General features: G+C 36.0%; 1 protein-coding gene across 9 annotated transcripts in view; it reads left to right on the top strand.

Annotated features, from left to right (window-relative positions):
- CCDC178 (coiled-coil domain containing 178) overlaps positions 1-18,873 on the top strand; it is a 568,079-nt gene that overhangs the window by 206,923 nt on the left and 342,283 nt on the right. For all 9 annotated transcript variants that reach the window (XR_012121114.1, XR_012121113.1, XR_012121115.1 and 6 more), the window contains 5 exons: positions 1,920-1,982; positions 3,119-3,280; positions 4,831-4,944; positions 12,833-12,978; positions 18,590-18,749. Coding sequence is in view for 6 of the 9 variants with exons in the window: in XM_073212734.1 (XP_073068835.1) it covers positions 1,920-1,982; positions 3,119-3,280; positions 4,831-4,944; positions 12,833-12,978; positions 18,590-18,749 (645 nt within the window). In the remaining 3 variants the exon portion in view is untranslated. The remainder of the gene's footprint in view (positions 1-1,919; positions 1,983-3,118; positions 3,281-4,830; positions 4,945-12,832; positions 12,979-18,589; positions 18,750-18,873) is intronic.

Below are 18,873 nucleotides of genomic sequence, written 5' to 3'. Positions count from 1 at the left end.
CAGGCCCTTCTGCTTCATGGCATTAAATACATCATGCCACTTCCTTCTGGCCTGTAAGGTTTCTGCTGAGAAGTCTGATGTTAGCCTGATGGGCTTTCCTTTGTATGTGATCTTATTTCTGCCTCTGGCTGCTTTTAACAGTCTGTCCTTATCCTTGATCTTTCCCATTTTAATTACTATGTTTCTTGGTGTTGTCTTCCTTGGGTCCCTTGTGTTGGGAGATCTGTGGATCTCCATGGCCTGAGAGACTATCTCCTTCCCCAGATTGGGGAAGTTTTCAGAAACTACCTCCTCAAAGACACTTTCTATCCCTTTCTCTCTCTTCTTCTTCTGGTATCCCTATAATGCGAATATTGTTCCACTTGGGTTGGTCACACAGTTCTCTCAATATTTTTTCATTCTTAGAGATCCTTTTTTCTCTCTGTGCCTCAGCTTCTTTGTATTCCTCTTCTCTAGGTTCTGTTTCATTTATTGTCTCCTCCACCTTATCCAACCTGCTTTTAATACCCTCCATCGTGCTCTTCAATGATCCAGATCTCTGACCTGAATTCATTCCTGAGTTCTTGGATGTCTTTCCATACCTCCATTAGAATGTTGATGATTTTTATTTTGAACTCTCTTTCAGGAAAAGTCACGAGATCCATATCATTTAAATCTTTCTCGGGAGTTGTATTAACAATTTTACTCCAGACAAGGTTCCTTTGGCGTTTCATGTTTGTATATGGCGCCCTCTAGTGTCCATAAGCTCACACACACCTGCCTTTCACTTAGTTTCAGACAAAGGTCAAATGTAATAGTCTTTGGAATACAATATATTTTTCTTCATCTGGAGAGGCATTTTTAATTTGCTTCCCTTTTTATTAAATATTTGACATACTGATAAAACCACTATATCTGTTATTATATTAGAAGAGGCAGCTAATTTCTTTTTATCAAAGTGTGTCATCATCTAAATTCGTGTTAGGTGTGGGTACATCCTCAGGCAAAGGTACACCGGGGAGCTGCTGCTTCCATTCTGTCCTCTCTGTGTCCTTTCTTGGACTTACTACTTTACTGCAGGAGAACAGTTTTGATGGTTTGCTAAACCAAGACAAGGAAGAGTCATAGGAGGGGCTTATCAATGTGTTTCTTTGTTCTGTCTCTGGACTCTGGTCTGTGATGAGAGCCCTTAAGGAAGGATGTTAGAGACATCTCTGGACCTCTGCTGCTCCTCTTTCCCAGCTGCTCTCTCTTGTTTGCATATGGTGCACAGCCTGAATCAAACTCAACTCCTCTCTCAAGACTGTAATTCTGAAGCAGAAGGAACTTTTTGAGCTATCTTCCAAATCTGGTTGTGTGATAATGTAAAGTACAACTGTGAAGAGTTTAAGACTTTTTATCCAAAGAACAGATTTTTCCACATATTACTTTGCCCACTAACTTTCAAAGGATGATATCTTTTTTTCTAAAAAAAGAAAGAAATTAATGGCAAGGAAAAGAATTGCTCTAGCCAAATGGAGAAACTGATCACATTTTGCAAATCATACTTGAACTATAGATTCTTGATTTGTATCATATCTTGTTTTCCAAGTTTAATGTGCTTGTTCTGGAGAGTAATATTGAAACAAACATAATTAAAATAAAAGAAAAGAAATTGAAGACTAATTATTCCTTTTTGATTATTTTGATATTTTAGTTCAGGCTTATAAGGTACAAACCAAATTGAACTAAAATTCTGTATTCTGTATCTTGGTCTTGTATCACTTACTAACAGTCTAAGGTAACACTAGGTTTTTAAAAAACAATTTATAATACTCAGTTTGTAATAAATGTGTTATTCTTTATTATAAGTAAAATGTATCTTGTGTTTACCATTGTCTTTATATATTCTGATATGTTCTAAATAAAGTCTCTTTTAAAAATTATTTGATACTATACAGGGTAGAGAAGAATTCTTGAAAAGACTAACTCAAGGGGAAGTGGCTAATGGAATAGTGATTCAGGTAATCCTAATTTGGTTTCAATATTTTATTCTTCCTTTAATTTGCATTTTAGTTAGCATTTTAAATTTGCCTGTAATGAGGCATCTTTCCACTACTTGGTCTGCAAGCCAGCAGTTTTCTCTCCTTAGCTTGTAACAATTGCCCTCTGTGTGTGACTAGCAGTGTCTGATCACGCATAAAGAGACTGACCTCCCATACAACATATCTCATTTTGTGGCTTAATGGGGATTTCTGCCAGTCTAGTAAAAGGGCAGTGGGGTCTTACTCCTAAGCATCTGTTCAATTTGCTTTGTGATGATGGTATGTTTTCTTTACTTTTAGTGTCTTTCAATTGAATTTATTTATATAACAATAAAAGAAAAATATGTTATTATATTTCTATAAAAATATTTTGAAACTAAAGCATTATAGCTAGCAAAAATCAACTTTAATTTTTCTTTATCTTTATTTATCACTTGCATATCCTTCGGAATCCAGGTTGGGTGTTTTGATCCCTGGCATGTTTCTAGAATGCCTCCCTTCAGAAATACAAGTATTTGAAGTTATTATTACAATGAAAATTAAATCAAGAGGCAAAACAGTCCAGAACACTGTTAATTTAAAAAAATTATCTGAGATTATCAGCACTTTTGGTCTTTTTTGAAGCAAACACAATTTCTTTTATTAAGAATTTGACATTCTTAAACATAAAAGCAGTGTGTCTCTGATTCTATATGTTTGAGAAACTCATCTTTCCTAACTTATTTTTCTATATATACCCACTAATTCTGTCATCTTTCAGCCTCTTTTGCTTAATGTTTTGGGGTTAACTTCTTGCTCATTGGTGTTATTTGACCTCACATTGCATGAATTACCTTCATTTCAGTATTTGTTGATAGTGCCTTCCATAATCTTACTATTCTCCAGTACTTAAGAATGTTTGATTTTTATTGCCTATTGCATTTTTCATTTTTTTGTCTATTAATAACTGTGTGCTCTTCAAACATGCTGTATTCATAGTTACTGCTTTTTCTGCTGGCATTTATTTTTTGATTTTCAAATAACTTCAAATATTACTGCCTGACAACAGAATAGAGACTTAACAAATGTTTAGGTAACTAATACCTGAGTGAAATACTTAAAATCTTTGCTGGCAGAAAAGACTGTTTGCCATTCAAGAAGGCCAGGTGCTTGAGAAGCAGGAGTTTACTGAAAGGAGAACAAAATATGCCTTAGAACTGGCAGACATGGAGGAACCTCTGCTTCAGCTGGAGAATGATGCCACGAGGCTCAGAGCTGCCCACCAAGAGCATTTGGATGTAAGTATTTACAACTAATCCAGAGCCAGTGTGCAGGGATATTTAGGTAGAACATGTATGTGATTTTTACATTATTACCTGGAAAATTACCATTTCATGTAGGAAGACATAAAAGCATGGGCAGAAAAAGTAACTATTTCATGGCCACACACACAGTCTGTCTCAGAGCACACTTAGGAAAAGCAGTTCTCAAATAAGATGCGCAGTGATATACCTCATGCAATCTCTTAATATGGTAAGTTTAATTAAAAGTTTTCACTGCTTGTTAACAAAATGCTAAAGCTCTGTTTACTCAAATATAAAATATAATGCATCTTGACATTTTCATGATAAATTTTTGGTGCATGTAAAAGACATTAAGACAGCTAGGATGAAAAATAAGGCAAATGTCGATAAAATATTTTCGAAACAACAAGTTTATGGCAGTAACTGATGTTACTAGCCCTTCCCAAAGAAAAATTTAGTTGAAAAATATGTATGCATCATGTCATTAGTCCTTCAGAGAAGAACAGGGTGTGGTGAGAGTTGTGCATTCTTGTCCCTCTCTGCAGGGAGGACATTCATAAATTGATTCACTGGAGCCATTTTGACGACATGCTTTTTTATTTCTTTGTGAATAATGATGTAACTTTATATTATATTTATATTAGTCTTTTATATTAATATTAAATTATATTAGTCTTCAGTAATTTTCAAGACTATTTATAAAACTTTGTGATTTGTGAAGTGTTCCTATTATAAAAATTTATATTGATCTTCAAAGCTTCCCTATTAAACAGGCAAGACAGAGTTTATCTGTATCATAGATTTGAGAAAACTTGGGCCTAAATGCATGAAACAACTTATGCAAGGTCCTGAAACAGAGCTGAAAAAGACACAACAAACTCTGAGTACACTCCTATGCTTTGGCCTAGTAAAGGCTCATCCCACAGCTCATGTAGTGGGGATAGAACCCATCCTAACACCTACTGAGATAAATTTTTTAATAATGGCTCCTCCTTACATTAATGATGAAAATTTATTAATTGCATCAGAAGCCTTAGTATAATCGTCTGAGTATGATAATAAATCCCAGAAAAGATTAATGACTTATTTGCCCTTATTTTATAATAACCATTGTTTATATCTTCTTGCAGTTTGGTAATCATTTTTGTTTTTATTATATTTTAATAGTTTATAAGAACTATTAATTTAGAATAAACTTGGAAAAAGTAAACTTACACACTTCCTGTAGTGATTACTATTTGCAGTTTTAGTTTTGGTTAAAATATTTTAAATATCATGATGAAAATTTATACTTTCTATGTGAGTCTCTTAGTTTTTAATTACTTGGCTAAAATTGATTGGATGTTGGTTTTCTTTGGTAACTGAAATTGAATATTTGGATTGTGGTATCATACTGTATTTTTGTAGTTCATGTGTGGTGGTTTTTCCCTATATACCAAATTAAAAATTCTTATTATTAAAATAGTCACTTGGGAACTATTTGGTCTAAATTGGGATAATTAGATTATAAATACTATACATCTTGATTTCTAAATGTCTTCTAGTCACTAAATAGTATAATTGAGAGGAGAGAATATGTTAAAAGAAATCTGGAAAAAACAAAGAAAAAATTGCAAAGAAAGGGAAAGAAAACACATGTTGCACTAATGCAATCTGAGGTAAGAAATCTAATATTGAAAATAATTTTGAATTTATAACCTCTTTATGTCAATGCAAAGTATTCAAGCAAATTTAATTTGAATTAAAATGAATTTCTCATTTTTAACTGGTTTCACTAAAATGATTCTGTATGTGCACGCACATACCATTCTTGCTTCATTTTCTCTCTCATACAGTGTCTTTCCCACTGCTCTAGTGTGTCTACTCATTACCTTTCCTACAAAATACATCTAAGGATTTGTAGAGTGCTAGATGGTACCACGGAGCCACAGATGAGAACAACGCCAAGATGAAACATTTGTTAGCATCTGATATCAAAATTTTACCCTCAAACTGTATGTAGGCAGCATGAACAAATGGCTCTTCCAAATCAGAAGTATGTACTCTGTGGAAGTCCTCACATCCAGCGCTCTATCTTTAGGGACTCAATGGATGTGGGAAAGGGAGTAGCACCAATAGGATCTGTTGGTGGGCAGCATTGTAGGATGTGAGAAAGAGGTATAGTCATATTTTTTGAAAATGTTTTATTTTCATTATATACATTATTATACAATCATTATGTATATGTATATTTCATTATATACAATATTATACGAATCATTAATATACAATCTTATGAAGGTTTCACAAGAGCAATTTCTGGTTACTACATTCACCCATATTCAAGTCCACACCACATACCTGTTGCAGTCACTGTCCATCAGCATAAGATGCTACAGAGTCACTACTTGTCTTCTCTGTGCTACGCTGCCTTCCCCATGACTTCCCTACATTATGTGTGCTAATCATAATGCCCCTTCTCCCTCCCTCCCAACCCACCTTCCCACCTCCCTCCTCTTTGGTAACCACTTGTCCCTTCTTGGAGTCTGTGAGTCTGCTGCTGTTTTGTTCCTTCAGTTTTGCTTTGTTGTTTTAGTGCACAAAAGAGGGAAATCACTTGGTACTTGTCTTTCTCTGCCTGGCTTATTTCACTGAGCATAACACCCTCTAACTCCATCCATATTGTTGCAAATGGTAGGATTTGTTTTCTTTTTATAGCTGAGTAATACTCCACTGTATATATGTACCACCTCTTCTTTATCCATTCATCTGCTGAGGGACACTTAGGTTGCTTCCTTGTCTTGGCTATTGTAAGTAGTGCAGCAGTAACCATAGGGGTACATATGTCTTTTCGAATCAGGGATCTTGTTTTCTTCAGGTAAACTCCAAGGAGTGAAATTCCTGGGTCAAATGGTATTTCTATTTTTAGTTTTTTGAGGAACCTCCATACTGCATTCCACAGTGGTTGAACTAGCTAACATTCCCACCAGCAGTGTAGGAGGGTTCCCCTTTCTCCACACCCTCACCAGCATTTGTTGTTCTAGTCTTTTCTATGTTGGCCATCCTAACTGGTGTGAGGTGATATCTCATTGTGGTTTTATTTTGCATTTCCCTGGTAATTAGCAATGTGGAGCAGCTTTTCATGTTCCTGTTGGCCATCTGAATTTCTTCTTTGGAGAAGTGTCTGTTCATACCTTCCACCCATTTTTTAAATCAGGTTGTTTGAATTTTGGGTGTTGAGGCATGTGAGCTTTTTATATATTTTGGATGTTAACCCCTTATTGGATATAACATTTTTTAATATATTCTCCCATACTGTAGCATGCCTCTTTGTTCTACTGATAGTGTCCTTTGGTGTATAGAAACTTGATAGTTTGATGTAGTCCCATTTGTTCATTTTTGCTTTTGTTTCCCTTGCCTGAGATGCATTCAGGAAAAAAGTTGCTCATGTTTATATTCAAGAGATTTTTGCCTGTGTTTTCTTCTAAGAGTTTCATGGCTTCATGACTTACATTCAGATCTTTGATCCATTTTGAGTTTACTTTTGTGTATGGAGTTAGACAATAATCCAGTTTCATTCTCTTACATGTAGCTGTCCAGTTCTGCCAACACCAGTTGTTGAAGAGGCTGTTGTTTCCCCATTGTATATCCTTGGCTTCTTTATTTTATATTAATTGGCCATACATGTGTGGGTTCATATCTGGGCTCTCTAGTCTGTTCCATTGATCTATGGGTCTGTTCTTGTGCCAGTACCAAATTGCTTTGATTACTGTGGCTTTGTAATAGAGCTTGAAGTTGGGGAGCATAATCCCCCAGCTTTGTTCTTCCTTCTCATGATAGCTTTTGCTATTTGGGTTCTTTTGAGGTTCCATATGAATTTTACAACTATTTTCTCTACTTCATTGAAGAATGCCATTAGTATTTTGATAGGGATTGCACTGAATCTGTAGATTGCTTTAGGCAGGATGGCCATTTTGACAATATTAATTCTTCCTATCCATGAGCATGGGTTGTGTTCCATTTATTGGTATCTTCTTTAATTTCTCTCATGAGCGTCTTGTAGTTTTCAGGGTATAGGTCTTTCACTTCCTTGGTTACATTTATTCCTAGGTATTTTATTCTTTTAGATGCAATTGTGAATGGAATTATTTTCCTGATTTCTCTTTCTGCTAGTTCATTGTTAGTGTATAGGAATGCAACAGATTTCTGTGTATTAGTTTTGTATCTTGCATCTTTGTTGAATTCAGATATTAGTTTTAGTAGTTTTGGAGTGGATTCTTTAGGTTATTTTATGTACAGTATCATGTCATCTGCAAACAGTGACAGTTTCACTTCTTCCTTACCAGTCTCAATGCCTTTTATTTCTTTGTGTTGTCTGGTTGCCATGGCTAGGACCTCCAGTACTATGTTGAATAAAATTGGTGTCTTGTTCCCGATCTTAGAGGAAAAGCTTTCAGCTTTTCACTGTTAAGTATGATGTTGACTGTGGGTTTGTCATATATGGCCTTTATTATGTTAAGGTACTTGCCCTCTATACTCATTTTGTTGAGCATATTCATCAAGAATGGATGTTGAATTTTATCGAATGCTTTTACAGCAACTATTGATGTGGTGGATGATGTTAATGAATTTTCGAATATGTAGCATCTTTACATCCCTGGAATAAATCCCATTTGATTGTAGTGGATGATCTATGGGATGTAGTTTTGAATTTGGTTTGCTAATATTTTATTGAGTATTGCTGCATCTATGTTCATCAAGGATATTGGTCTATAATTTTCTTTTTTTGTGGTGTCTGCCTGGTTTTGGCATTAGAATGATGAGCCCTAGTCATATTTTAAGAAGTATGTCTGTATCAGGCCACAAAAGAAATATGAAAACCCTTACCAAGGTAAATAACAGTATTTACCATAATAGATACTACTATTTTGTATGCTGTCTATATGCCATCAATTGCTCCAGTGCTCAGGTATATTAATTCCATCTGCAGGATAACTCAGTGAAGAGTGCACTGCTGCATCCATTCTGCTGTTGGAGCATCTGGTACCTTGATTTGTAATTAAGTTTTTCAGTTTCTATAGCTCATTGGTGGTGGGCTTGAGATTCACTGTACGTATGTGACACTGGCCCTAGAATTTATGCTCTTAGTTATTGTAATATAATGGTTAAATCAGACAGTTGCTTTTATTGATTACAGTGAAATACAGTAGACCCCCTTTTCTGTGGGGGATACATTCCAAAACCCCAGTGGATGTCAGAAACTACAGAGAATACCAAACCCTATATATGCTATATTTTTTTCCTATACATATATACCTATTTTTAAAGTTTAATTTATAAATAGGCACAGTAAGAGATGAACAGTAATAACTAATGATAAACTAGAACAGTTATAACAATACATTATTTAAAAAGTTATGTGAATATGAATATGGCCTGTCTTTCTCAAACTCTTTTATTGTGCTCACTCTTCTCCTTGTGATGATGTGAGATGAGAAAATGCCCACATGATGTGATCAGTAAGGTGAATGATGTGGGCGCTGTGACGTAGTGTTAAGGCCACCACTGACCCTCTGACTACGTGTCAGAAGGCAGACCATCAATGTCACCCTGCAGCTGCCTGCAGGTAACTGAAACCATGGAAAGGAAATCCATAAGAGTGTGGGCACAGGGTGGCTACTGTAAAGTCAGAATTCAGGAACAAAAAATCGAGCAAAAAGAAAAAATTCATGTAGACTACTAGAAATATTCATTAAATCACATTTTCATTATTAATTTGCTTTTGTGTTAAGGAACATTTGGAAATACAAATTAGCACTTATTTTAAATGACTGATAAGAAACTATACAGCAAAATTTATGGAGTGGTCCAAGATAATTCTTTGGCATTATCAAAAAATTATTTTGATTAAGAAAAACCAAAGTTATTTGGCATATCTACTAAAAGCAAAAAAGAGAAAATAATGAACAGCCATGGGAAAAATTTATAAAAAAGATACACTATATATAATAATGAATAAAAGAATGCTATTTTGCATAGCAGCTTATTTTATAAAATAAAAATGATGAAAACTGGGTGAAGAGAAAAACACACAAGGCTAGATAAATAATTATAGAATAAATTTAATTTGTCTAGACTCTACCCCTAATGGCAATAGTAAGTCCAGATATTTTACAGGCCTCCCTTCAGAGACCAAGTACAGAGTGTAAGAAGTATGGAAAGCTTATGATTCATTGTATAATAATATAGCCCTTATGAAACCATAACTGAAAAATACTATAAAAAAGACATCTATAAATCACTTATGAACATAGAGGGGAAAACCTTAAGTACATTAACAAATTCAATTTTACATGTTTTGAACAGAATATGTTAGGCAAAATAAGATTCCTTTGAAGAATGTGAAGATGATTGAACATAAGCAAATATACTAATATAATTCACTATATTTACAAAAGTGAAAGACAGCCTAAAATATTTGATATACTCTGTAACCACTAATAATTTTTAAAAAGATTCTTAACTATGTAGAAATAGAATGAAAGCATCCTTACCTAGATAATGTGTGCTGTAGTGTGTCTACCAGTATTTTCCAGCAAACATTATACTTAATTATAAAACATTACAAATACTTCCATTGAAATCAGAAACACAGTATTCAGGCTAGCTCTTACCACTCAGCACATTACTGTATTGATAACAAATTACTTGTAACACATGTCACAAAAGATAAACTTTAACTTACTTTTCAGTACTGCAGTGGAAAGCTTATATCCACATCTGAATATTAGTTTCAAAAATATTAACTAAAAATTGCCATAGGTGGTATATCTAACATATATGAACAAATTCCAGTGAAAACTATGGCTGAATATTTTGTGTGTGCTTAATATTACAGTAGGTCCTAGGGGTTGGAGGGTAGAGAAGAAGAGTTAATTTTGTTTTCCAAATTAGTTTGTCTTCCCAATTACTAGTCAGCTTCTCAAATGCATTAAGAAACATTGTTGGAAGTTGCTGGAGTTGGGGAACTTGGTTCACTCAAGAAGCACATCATTTAGTCAGGGACCAGACATGACAATGGCACTAATACATCGTGGGCCGAGTTAGGGCAGCAGAGGTCATGGAGGTGGACACCCAGTGCCCTGAGGAGATCGAGGAGGGTTTTTAAGAGGACATGCTGTCTAAAAAGTGAGAGTTACTAAGGGGAGTAAACGGAGGTTCAATATTTGCTTTGCTGTGATGTTGTAGAGGGTAAAAGCCTGAAGGAAAAGTCAGCACTGTAAGTTCCCAGCAAACCATTTCTGCTGTGACGGTGCTGGTGGTGATGCACTTGTCAACGTGGTCAAGAAGCGAGGTTACGGCGTTTGAGAGACAGACACTGCATGTGCCACGCAGAGGGATCATGGGGAGATGCTGTGTGTCTGTGGGACTGCAGGGGGTGGGGCACGGCGGGAGAGCAGGGTCGTGTTCTGAGTGAAAGGGGGTGAAGCTAGAGAGGCAGCATTGCCCCGGGGGAGGGGCACCTGTGTACAGGGTTCCTGAACCCCATTGTAAACAGCTCACAAACTCCTGTATTCTCAGTCCTCATTCATAGCATTTACTAAGTACTCATTATACTGATTAGTGTACAAACCATACTATAAACACCATTTCTGTCTTCTGAGAACTTAAGTTCTAAGACAAATAACTATATTTTACTGTGCATAAGCACTTTAGTCATGGGCCAAGCTAAGCAGTGTTACTGAGTTTTCACTATTTTAACTCCAATTGAAATTTTAGGTGTAGAATCTGAACTTACTACTATATTTAGGCAGCATAAAAATATATTTATTTAATCTTAAATAACAATTAAAAATATGATCTGAAATTAATAATTTAGAATGTGAATATAATTTTAATTCCCTAATTTTTTAAATGTGTGCTTTGAAAATTTTTGAGATAAAGAAATAATGAAAAATGTTGTAGGGTGAAACATTAGTTAACCTGAGTTCATATTTCCATACCCTTATGGGTCTGGACACTAAAGTACCTTTTGGTGGAAAGGCTCCAAATTGCTGAAACCTGTGTCATCTAGGCTGGGAAAAATAAAATAAGCCAAAGAATGGGGCCAGACTGTAAAGGTGGTGTTTATACCTCTGTTTCCATTTGTTTGCGTGACCCTTCAGCATTTATCAAAGACTTCCACGTGGCTCTGAGGTGCACAAGCTTTTGCTCTCTCAGGATGTGCAGATCTGTACTCTTGACAAACATGTGGCATCTAACAGTTGCTTCTCTCCAGATTCAGCTCACTATGGGGAAGTGTATTAATACTTTGATGCTGTGGAAGGGGAAGTGCCTAGCCTCACGGAGGGCACCTATTAAAGTGCCAAGTACACCTTGATTCTCCCTGCTATCTGCAGGAAGCACACTTGTTTCCTTTAGTGTAGAATCTTCATGCATCATTTCAGCATTGCTGATTGGCTGGTGTGGTCTAAGTTGTTGACCCCTTTGTTTCTCATGTCTTCCATTTCCTGTGAGAATCCTCATGCAGAATTAGGATGTGAATTTTGGAATTCTAGAGTCAAGTTTAGTGATAAAGAACATGATATACCTGGAGTTGCCCATCCTCTCTACTCCTTCCTACTTACTTTAATCCATCCTTGTAATTCTTCACTTTTTTTATGTTGACTTTTCTCCCAGAAATAACATAATACCCTAGTTGACCCATGCAAGAATCCCAGCTAGCTGTATTTCAGTGATATTCTGGTATTTAAAAGAAAAAATAAAACCTCATTCATTACTAGAAAAATTCCAGAACTTCCAGAGAAAAGGAAAGAAGCCCAGGAGGACACGAACATCTTAGCGCAGTACTTGGTGTTCAAAATCTTTGACAAAATAGCAGGTCTACATAAGAAAATAAATATAAAAGATTAGCCATTGTTCTTGAAATCTGTGAGTAGAGGAGTTAGGAGGCACGTGGGGAAAATGGAGAACAGGAGTGAAGGGAGCAATTGCAGGGTCTGAAGGCAGTTGCAGGGCAACGCTACCAAGCACTGGCAGGCTTCGGTAGGCCAGTCGCCCCGCCAGTGAGTCGGTCAGCGTACCTGTGAGCAGTCGCGAAAGGGTTGCACAAAAATGGGTGCAAAACCAAGTCTCAAATATGGATTTTCACAGGCCAGCCTTGGGAAATTGTGCTGGCATTAAATATCGACTTCTTTTTTGAAAGATCACAGTAATATATACCCTTGTGCAACTTTGGTGTACACATTGGAAAATCAGTGACCACATGCTTGCAGCTTAAAAAGACATGCCTTTAAGGCGAGTGTGTATGTGTGTGGGATTGTGGGTGAGTTAGTGTTGGGAGAGAGGGAAAGATGGGGTGAAAACAGTATTATCCCATCTTTTAGAAAGTCTCATCAGATGTAGCAGTGAGGAAGAGGACATAAACCTAAGTTGTTGTTTATATTGATAAGAGGTTACTATTTGCTTTTAAGTGTTCACACGGCCAAAATTAATTGTGTTCCTAAATTACAAGGATTTGAAAATCCCAGTATTTAAAATAAAACATCCCTGAATTGTATTTTCCAGGCAAAATGCTCAATAATTTTTAAAGAATTAGAGGATACTAAAAGTAAAACAATTACTTATCATACAAAAATAAATCAATTGAATAAGGATTTGGAAGAACAACAAAAGGAAAAGAAAATGTTTGATCAGATACTTGAAAATTTAAAGTAAGTAGTTATATTTTATCAAAATATTAAGTGTTTAGTATATTATTTATAAAAGAGGTAGGACCAAATTTCCATATTTAAAATTCTTAAAGTGATCCATATTTTCTACCATAATTTGATGTGGAATATACATGTGATATTTGGTAATTTTGGTTTAAAAACATAATCATAAATGGCTTTCATTTTTCATTGCTCCCCTGGGTTTTATTTTTATTTGAATAACTGGGAGGGTTTCTCCTTTTAAAAATATAACGACTTTTATTCCATGTGACTTTAATAATCTTTTCCACTAATTTCAGTATTTCTCACTTACATGACATGGTTAATAATATGATTTTTTACCCAAACATTTTCTTTTTTTTTTTTTTTTTGAGAGGGCATCTCTCATATTTATTGATCAAATGGTTGTTAACAACAATAAAATTCTGTATAGGGGAGTCAATGCTCAATGCACAATCATTAATCCACCCCAAGACTAATTCTTGTCAGTCTCCAATCTTCTGAAGCATAATGAACAAGTTCTTACATGGTGAACAAATTCTTAGATAGTGAATAAGTTCTTACATGGTGAACAGTACAAGGGCAGTCATCACAGAAACTTTCGGTTTTGATCATGCATTATGAACTATAAACAATCAGGTCAAATATGAATATTCGTTTGATTTTTATACTTGATTTATATGTGGATCCCACATTTTTCCCTTTATTATTATTATTTTTTTTAATAAAGTGCTGAAGTGGTACATAGATGCAAGATAAAGGTAGAAAACATAGTTTAGTGTTGTAAGAGAGCAAATGTAGATGATCAGGTGTGTGCCTGTAGACTATATGTTAATCCAAGCTAGACAAGGGCAATGAAACATCCACGGATGCAGAAGATTTCTCTCAAAACAGGGGGGGTGAGGTTCTAAGCCTCACCTCTGTTGATCCCCAATTTCTCACCTGATGGCCCCCCTGTGACTGTGCCTGTCTTAGGTTGTTCCTCTCTTGAGGAATCTTACCCGTCTCTGGCTAACCAATCATCTTTCAGGGCCATACAGGGAAATGTAAAGTTGGTAAGTGAGAGAGAAGCCATATTGTTTGAAAAGGTTAGCTTTTTACTTCTTTGCAGATTTATGCCCTGTGGCTTCTATGCCCAGCATTTGTCTTGAGGTATCTTTACCACTTGGAAGAATTATGATACTTGGTAATTTCGATATGAGGCACGAATTCTACTTAAGGGTTATAATTAGGAAGGAAGAAGTAAAGTTATAGAAGTAGCAGATGAAAGAAAACATGGGAAGATTGATTATTTCTTTGACATATCTTCTTGTAGAGTAACATAAGCATATATAGGTTTTAAACTACTAATTAAATTGTGCACACACATTAACATAATAGAAATATAGCTACACGACCAAAGCAGACCTACAATTACCAGCCATCTCCAGTGAAACCAAGAAAACCAGTTAGGTACCCTAGGCATTTGTGAAAACTTATCAATGATATGATGGATATTGTCTAACTGAATTTGAATAGTTTGAGGAAAATCAGACAAATTAAAACAACACATTTCTGGGAGCTGTTCACATCCCATATGTTCTTTTAACAGTAGATAGTCTTTAGTCACAAGATTTTGGAGTGCTGCAACTTGCACTTCTCCTAATTCTTGGTAGAGTTCCGATAGTATAGATCCAGTCAAATTTGTTGTTTTACTGTATGCACAGGCCAGCTTAGATATCTCCTTCTTCATTCCAATGGCAAGTCCAGGAACTGGTGGGATGAATGCAGCTACAGCTGTAGCAGTGCCTGGATCTTTGTTGAAGTTTTTTGATGATCATCTTCTGGCATGAGTCTTCCAGAGAGTGCTGAATGTTGGAAGTTCCTCTTCATATCATATCTTAGTTCAAATCCTGGGTAGCCAAATTAGGCTTTCATCCTCTGTATAAACATAAACAGACCCTTTGCCCACACTTTGGTATGCCCTTTATACCATTATGTAGAACTCATTGGAGGTCACCACACAGGAACTGCTTTTTTTTTTTTTCAAGAGAAAGGAATATTATCAGAAAAATGTACCTCCATAGCCGATCATCTGACACCCTTTAAGTGGTCAAAATTAAGGATATTTAAAGCATGCATTAATCATTGATTTACAGTTAGTTTTATCCTATCAGGGAGTAATCCCCCTTTTCTTTCTTTCTTTTTTTTTGTTATCATTAATCTACACTTACATGAAGAATATTATGTTTACTAGGCTCTCCCCTATACCAGGTCCCCCCTATAAACCCCTTTACAGTCACTGTCCATCAGCATAGCAAAATGTTGTAGAATCACTACTTGTCTTCTCTATGTTGTACAGCCCTCCCCTTTCTCCCACCCACCCCCATTATGCATGCTAATCTTAATACCCCCCTTTTTCTCCCCCCTTCTCCCTCCCTACCCACCCATCCTCCCCAATCCCTTTCCCTTTGGTACCTGTTAGTCCATTCTTTACCCAAACATTTTTGACAACAGTTTTGAGGTAATAGTTTAGAAACATATATTCTACACAACTTCATGTAATTTATTCACATTTATTGTCTCCAAAAAGTCTTTTATCCAGTTCCCCCCTTAGTTTGGGGCATACTTGACAAAGCCTAGTGAGGCATTTGGCTCGGAGAAACATTCTGCTCCCAGACCCTTGAGTGCAGCTGTGGACCCACACTTAGAACTCACATACTCCTCCTTTACGCCTTTGGCTCTTATTTCTTGTTCTGTGAAACTCTGAGAGGAGGGCTTGGACGCTCTTGGAGGGACATGCATTGGTCACATTTAGGAACTTAAGTTCAATTTAAATATAGAAGGCTAATATACCATTAGCAAAATCATAACATTTGAGGAAAAAGTTTCAGAAAAACAGTAATGTACTCTGATATCATGAACCTTAATAGGATCAAGTCAAGACCCAACAAGGATTGGCTTAGTTCTTCCCATAGGATCAAAACTTATTTTCAGAATGATCATGTAGCTTTCTCTGAAAACGACTGTCGTACTCAGTGTACCATGTAAGAAAGCAAGGGAACATGTTTATGTTGAAAGATATTTATCCACAGTGTTTAATATTTGTAAGAATATTTTGGAGCTCAAAGCTGTAAGCCTAAAATTATATAATTTACACTAAACTTAGAATTAATTCAGTAATTGACAAAATTTTTTTCTTCAGCATTTTTACCATGTCGGTCCTAACATTTTCTTCCATCCTGTGGCTAGATTACACTGCCTTTGAAATGGGAGTGCTCACCGTGTGTCAGTGAGTCAGTTCTCTCTCTGCACTTGACAAAACTCTGCCTTTTCTCAGGAAAAGGAGAAAAAGAATAGCTAACACTGTGGTATTGTTTATAAATCTGTTTAATAACAGTGATAAGGGGGTAATGTCAAGCAATGTTTAAAGCTACCATTGATTAACTTCTTAATGTGCCAGGGACTTTGCATTCAGCTCTGTACCTTATCTCATCCAGGTCTCACAGAAATTCTTAAATTATGTAATAGTATTCCCATGTGAATCTCGGGGAAGTAGAAACTCAGGGAATTAAATGACTGTCTTAAGATCCCCCTGCTCACCAGTGTCAGAGCCAGCTCCAGCTCAGGTCCATCCTGTTCCAAAGTGTTGGCTCTTTCACCTGTGCACTTGAACCCGTGGTTAGCATTGGGAGGGAAGATTACTGCAGGTTAATTGTATTAGGAATAATCTGGTACTTTAAGTAGGTGACCATATCGAGCGAGTCATTTTTATTGAGGACCATCGTGTGCCCAGTGCCAGGCATCAAGGAGGGTGAGCGGGGAAGCATACCTTCAAGTGGCTGGAGATCTTTTAAGTGAAAGTAATCAAAAGACCCATAGGAGTTCAGAGTTTGTTCTTTTTATCACACTATGAGAAAGAAAACACTATTTTCATTCATAGATATACAAATAAGCATATATAGTCTATATAATGTGTATGTATAATTAATAAAATGCTGTATTGAATATAATCCAGTCTCAAAGTAATTGGTGTAGAGAACAAAGTATATGTGGTCAAGACACAGTGATGTTTGCTGGGAGCCATTGTGAGAGATTTTTGCTTTTCATCACACTCCCTCCTCCCTGTGTGAATTTCATTGGTTCTCTGTGTCCCACAAGGTCAGTATTAGTGAATACTTCACAAGACATCATCTAACAATTTTGGGTGTTGTTGATATGAAAGATGAAGTAGAATAAATGGGCAACACAGATGAAAGAATCTTACTTCATTTAGAATGGAGGTGTACATCGAAAAAATGTGAACACAGAGTCATGTTTTCACATTTACTCTAACAGCCATAATGGAAAGAGAGAAAAGAAAATGAGTCCTTAATACTGAGCTGCTGATCACACAGAGCAAGACAGCACTGGATTTGAGTTTTGTTCTGTCATTTACTAATGAGCCTGCACAGCTAAGTGTGCTGAAGCCTTGGGGCTTCTCTAGTTGATACAGGAGTTACGCTTTCCTAGGCTGGTTATTGTGTTACATGAGGTACTGTGCTCATAGCACTTGAACATTTTAGCCCCTCCAGAACTTTAGTCCTGCTGCCTTTATAGCTAATTGTGCAAATGATGTGGTTTTTTTATGCCAGTAGAGATTGAAAACAAGTATGAGTAACATAAGACATTGGTAAGCTTTTATTTTTACTACTGTTTATCCTGGATTCTGGGTTTCTGATCAACTTTGGCAAGTATTTATAAAGCAATTTATTTTTATAGTATTTTAACCACATTTTGATGCTTTTTCTGCTAATGTTGTTCTATATGTAACTACAGCTCACCATAAAAATTATTTTACTTCTGTGTCAAGGTATACTTAATTGCAAATGACAGAATACACACAGACATGCATGTGCTGTACAAACACAGACACACATTCACATACCAGCTTAAATAGTAGGGAAACTTATATAACAGGAGGCCCACAGAGTAAGCTTGCATGGTAAGCTTGTAGGATAAGCTTGTAGGGTAAGTTGCAAGGTAAGCTTATAAGATAAGCTTGTAGGATAAGCTTGTAGAGTAAGCTTCTGGGTAAATTTATAAGGTAAGCTGCAGGGTAAGCTTGTAGGGTAAGCTACAGGTTGATTGATCCAGCTCAACTCTAGGTACTCACTGCTCTGTCTGCTGTGACTGTTAGCACACTTGAAAACATGACTCCTTGTTCACCTTTAGTGGATGTGAGCCTCTTATACATGGAATTAGCTCCTTCCTTTCAATGTATTGGGCTATCTTAATATATATGCTCTTTCGTGGATAACTAGCTACATGCTGGTTGGTTTAATCTAAACATGATGTATCCTTAGAGTAATATGTTGCATGGAGGAGGGGGGTCTTTGGAATGATGACAGAACAGAGGCATGCCAGGTAGGTAACCAAGGGAATCCACCAAATTTCCCCAAAGATTTTCTTCCACCTGGATCATTTAGATGTTACTGCATTGAGGTAGGTCTACAGAAGGTACTAGGGAATTTTTCCAAATCCCATTACTTGTAAGATATTTCATTATTGGGTCTTTTAAAATGTATCATAAATTTACTTTACAAAATGAAACATGAATTGATTAGTGGCATATACAATTCTTTCTTCACAGGGAACAATTTCTAACTATGAGATATAAAAAAGAACACATACAAGCTGTGTTTGATCATCTCACAAGTGAGAAAAAAGTCTGTGAAGAGAGAATCTATGAGGAAGATCAGAGATACAGAACACTCATTACCATGAGGCAAAAAACTCTGGCAGATGTTAAAGTGAGTATTGGTTTTGCATTTTTAGAATGAAGGAAATAGAGCAATAGATTAGTAGCTACTCAGAGGTACTCATTGTCATCCTGAAATAGCAAAGATGTTTAGATTCTGAAAAATAAATCTAACA

This window comes from Manis javanica, chromosome 9 (assembly GCF_040802235.1).
Source record: "Manis javanica isolate MJ-LG chromosome 9, MJ_LKY, whole genome shotgun sequence".
In the NCBI taxonomy this organism is placed as follows: Eukaryota; Metazoa; Chordata; class Mammalia; order Pholidota; family Manidae; genus Manis; species Manis javanica.
The sequence above is the reverse complement of the archived record's forward strand: the minus strand, read 5'-3'. Positions and strand labels throughout refer to the sequence as shown.